This window comes from Cyphomyrmex costatus, unplaced genomic scaffold, assembly GCF_001594065.2.
Source record: "Cyphomyrmex costatus isolate MS0001 unplaced genomic scaffold, Ccosl1.0 scaffold809, whole genome shotgun sequence".
Classification (NCBI taxonomy): domain Eukaryota; kingdom Metazoa; phylum Arthropoda; class Insecta; order Hymenoptera; family Formicidae; genus Cyphomyrmex; species Cyphomyrmex costatus.
In genome coordinates this window covers 1-4,421 of record NW_017280385.1, presented here as the reverse complement: position 1 = coordinate 4,421, position 4,421 = coordinate 1, and the positions used below count along the sequence as shown (strand labels likewise).

At 47.4% G+C, this 4,421-nt stretch overlaps 1 protein-coding gene across 1 annotated transcript; it reads right to left on the bottom strand.

The window, feature by feature from the left end:
* Positions 1-1,859: 1,859 nt before the first annotated feature.
* Positions 1,860-2,741, bottom strand: LOC108771198 (uncharacterized). Its single transcript, XM_018549340.1, has one exon. It carries the CDS (start codon positions 2,739-2,741, stop codon positions 1,860-1,862), a length of 882 nt encoding a protein of 293 aa, XP_018404842.1.
* Positions 2,742-4,421: the final 1,680 nt, after the last annotated feature.

The following is a 4,421-nucleotide window of genomic DNA, read 5'->3' as shown; positions in this document are numbered from 1 at the left end:
TGTGTCATGTTCTTGTTCGTTCGCGAGCTCATTTAGTTCGATTTCGACCGGTAGCCGAATGGTATCAATGCGCGATAGAGAGTCAGCGGCGACGTTGTCACAACCCGCTAGATGCTCAATACATGTAGTAAACTGCGAAATAAATGATAGTTGTCTTTGTTGACGTGGTGACGCTTTCTCCGAACGTTGCATGAACGCGTAAATAAGAGGTTTATGATCTGTTAATATTTTGAAAACGCGTCCTTCCAGAAAGTATCGAAAGTATTTGAGAGCTTCGTAAATTGCAGTGAGTTCGCGATCATAAGCACTATATTTGAGCTGTGATGGACTAAATTTGCGCGAAAAAAATGCGAGCGGTTTCCACGCGTTATCCAGGAATTGCTCGAGGATACCTCCCATGGCAAAATTGGATGCATCACACACAAGGCGTGTTTCAGCCGCGTCAGAGGGGTGTGAAAGCATCGTCGCGCTGGCCAGATCTTCTATACATTTACTAAATGAATCTTCGGCTGTGGGGGTCCACGCAATCTCACGCTTGTCATTTTTACACGAGTCGCGAAGGTATTCGTTAAGCGGTGCTTGTACACTAGCTGCGTGCTTAAGTACTCTATGATAAAAGTTAACGAGGCCGAGAAAACGACGCAATTCCACGACGGTGCGTGGTTTGGGAAAATCGCGGATCGCTTGTACTTTTGATGGAGTTGGTTTGCAACCCTCACTATTGATCAAGTAACCGAGAAATTCCAACTCTTGTTTACCAAATTCGCATTTCTCGACATTAAGACGCAAGTGGAATTCCTTTAGCCTTTGCAGTACAATTTGTAAATGTCTCTCGTGATCGTCAGGAGTCGCCGACGCAATGAGAATATCATCAATGAAAGCGAAAACAAATTCCAGGTCACCGAGTGCTTGAAAAATTTGTCTCTGAAAAGTTTGGCTGGCGTTCCTTAGGCCATACGTCATATACTTAAATTCAAAAAGCCCGAAGGGCGTAATAACCGCCGTTTTTGGAATTGCCTCGGGCGCGACCGGAATTTGATTGTAAGCTTGGTAAAGGTCTAACTTGGAAAATATAACTTTACCGCGCAAATTTGAAGAGCAATCATGCAAATGAGGTACCGGGAATTTGTCCGGCACGGTTATCGCGTTTAGACGACGGTAGTCGCCGCAGATTCTCCATGATCCATCTTTCTTTGGAACCATATGTATAGGGCTTGCCCATGGACTGCTGGACGGTCTACAAATGCCTAGCTCAACCAGTCGTTTAAACTCGGCTTTAGCCGCTTTGAGTTTGTCCGGGCTTAACCTTCTGGGACGTTCCGCTACCGGAGGACCCGTAGTGATTATATGGTGGAACACGTCGCTATTGATGATTGGAACCGATTGTTCGAGGCCCGTAACTTCCGGAAATTTGGCTAAAATTTGCGCAAATTTTGTGGTAGGGTTTACCATACTAATCGCCAATGGCGGTACCGCTCTAACGATGCCACAAACAAACGTATTGAAATGCGGATCGATAAGCTTTCGACCTTTAAGATCAGGTAAGAGACCGTAGTGTGCAATCAGGTCGGCTCCTATAATCGGATACGGAACTGACGCCACACAAAAGTTCCACGAGAGCGGGCGTATGCCCAGATGCAGCGTTTGAAACTTTACCCCATAAGTATTTATTTGTGTATTGTTGGCCGCGTAAAGTTTTAAACTACACTGAGTTTTGTTCGCGATGTTGTCACAAGGAAGCAATGAAATTTCCGCGCCTGTGTCGATAAGAAACAGTTGTCCCGTGACGCGGTCGCGGATGTGGAGACGGACCGAAGTATCGAGGCCTGCCGTATCCGCCTCATTTACGGCAGACGATCCTATTCCCCCGTGCTCCCATCAGTAATAGCAAGAGCCTTTGGCTTAGGCCAGGAACAAGGGGATTCCTCTGTTCCTTTGCACGCGCGAGCTTTCTCGCCGAAATTCCTGTGAGCCCAGCAAACCTTAGAACCCCTACTTTTTGAGCGTTTGCGATTTTTGGCATTCCCGTCTTTGGTCTGCGGCCTGCCTAGACGTTTCAACTGAGCCGCGAGGGCAGCTACGTCCGCGGTTAATCGATCTACCTTAGCCTCCATATCTGACGGCTTCGATTCCGTTAGCGATGCAGCGGCGCACTGCGCAGAGTCGTTAGCGGTTTCGGATATCTTGTCGGCCATTTTGGCCAGTTTGTCCAGATCCGCGAACTCGGAAGTCGCTAGGATACCTCTAATATACGGTGAAAGATATTCGAAGAAAATAGCCTTAAGCAACGCATCGTCACATTTTTTGTCCGGGTTTAAATTACGTAACCTGGCGAGAATCTGCGACGGCTTTCCGGATGTCAAAACCTGCCCTTTAAGCAGTTGGCGCAATTGGCTTTCCGCCGATATGGCAAAGGTCTCGATTATACGCTCCTTTAATTTATTATATGGTTCGTTAGCGTCCGGTGCCATGATAAGATCTCTACAACAAGCAATGGCCTCGGTATCCAGTGAAGCAATCACGTGATGGGCCATAGTTTTTTGATCTACTATACGCGCCGTTCCAAACGTCGCCTCTACTTGAATGAACCAAATTACAGGGTCTTTAATCAAGAATGGCGGAATTTTCGGAATTCTATACGAGTCAATCCGAGCAAGGTTAGGTTGACCCTGAGCCTCTTGCAGTGCGGCCTGCATTAGTTGTAACTGTTGCTGTAATTCTTCAACCGTGGGGGATGCCATGGCGATCCACCGGAAATCGCTAACCCTACTACTACTTATTTAACGCGGCCTCAACCATCACCAATGACCGCCTGTTACGCACGCGCGAACGCGATCACAATAAGTGCCGCCCAGCACTTACGAACAATTTACGCTTAAAGTTTCTATGCGTACTGCACGCGCGGGAAAATTCCAAGATGGCGTCGTCCTGGGATGAACGTTGACGGTTGAGCGCGCCAATCCGCGCGCGAACTTACGATGCTGTGATGGCGGCGATGATGTCCTGCATCCGGCGTTTGGCAGCGGCCACTGGGACTGCGAAAGCGTCGACCACAGCGTCGATGCTCTGCTCACCTGCTGTCAGGGGTCCAGTCCTGCGTTCTCGGCTGCACCGCGCTGCACGCTAGGCGCGTGGACTGGATACTCGATGCTATGCCGTCAGCGATCCTTCTCTCGTAGCGACAATGGCGGCTTGTCGTCCCGTTCGTTTATGTCGTAGACTGCCTTGCAAGGCGTGACCGCGGCAACGACGGCCGTCTCAGCGGAGACGTGAATATCCGGGCTGTCGGCGGAATGCAGTTGACTTGAGTCCGTAATAAGGTCGACGAACCTGGAACGTCCGCCTTCCTCGCGTCGTGCAGCAAAGGCCGGTGATCCTTCTTTCGTATTAATTCACCGATCACGTCGGGGTCACCAATGTGGGAAATGTCACGGTGTAGGTTTATGACAACCCACTTCACATTTATAGACGTGAAGAGAAAGAGGAATAACAATATCTGTACGACAGTTAATAGAATAGTCAGAGACGTTTATTGTAACTTCTGATGCAAGTCAAACGACAGTCTTCGAACGAATGAATTCTTGCTCTCTCGCAGGCATTTGCTGCTCAGGAAATCCCCTAGATTTTTGTCACTAAGCGCGCTAGGGAATAATGCCGCACGCTGTTCCCCACAAACCCCCGTATACTAGCGGTACCAACATCCATTTTTGAGCTGTGGGAACTACGTACCACGTTCATTTTTGTGACACGTCGATAAAATCGTATCGTTGAAAGTGAACGTGATCCACAAATTATCCATATATGGATATAAAGAAAAAAGGTAATTATTTACTTTAGGGGACCCAACTCCGATGACCTTGGTCTTGACATATGTTGTCAAGGTCATGATTCTGAGGTCTGAGCAACTTTGCCTTAATAAGGTGGCGGTCTGTTATAGTTTTTCAGAAATTAAGAGTTTTGAAATTATTTTTGAAAAGTAGTGAAACCTACTGTATTCATGCGAAACAACTCTTACTCCACCTCTTCTTCTGCAAATGCGCTCGCAATTTCCATGTCGTTTTATGTTGTAAAGCGTACGCGTGAATACAGTAGGTTTCGTTTTTTTCCCCCCCTGCGGGGAGGGTTTCACTACTGTTAAAAATAAACAAACCCAACCCATTTAGTGGTGTATGGTAGCTGTCGTTTCGCGTAGAAAGTCGAAATTCATGAACAATTGTACAACCATAGAAGTATGTTCGCATAGAACGTCACTTGCCTGTACTGTTGTACATGGATTTCGACTCTCTACACGAAGCGAGAGCTACCTCACACCACTAAATGGGTTGAATTAGGTTATTTTTAACAGTAGTGGAGCCCTGCCCCCCACAGGGGGCGGAACCTACTGTTAAAAAAAATAGTATGAACTATTGAATACGCATAGT

Bases quoted from the DNA above. Each gene is read 5' to 3' on its own strand.
- LOC108771198 (XM_018549340.1), bottom strand. From the start codon at position 2,741: ATGGCATCCCCCACGGTTGAAGAATTACAGCAACAGTTACAACTAATG.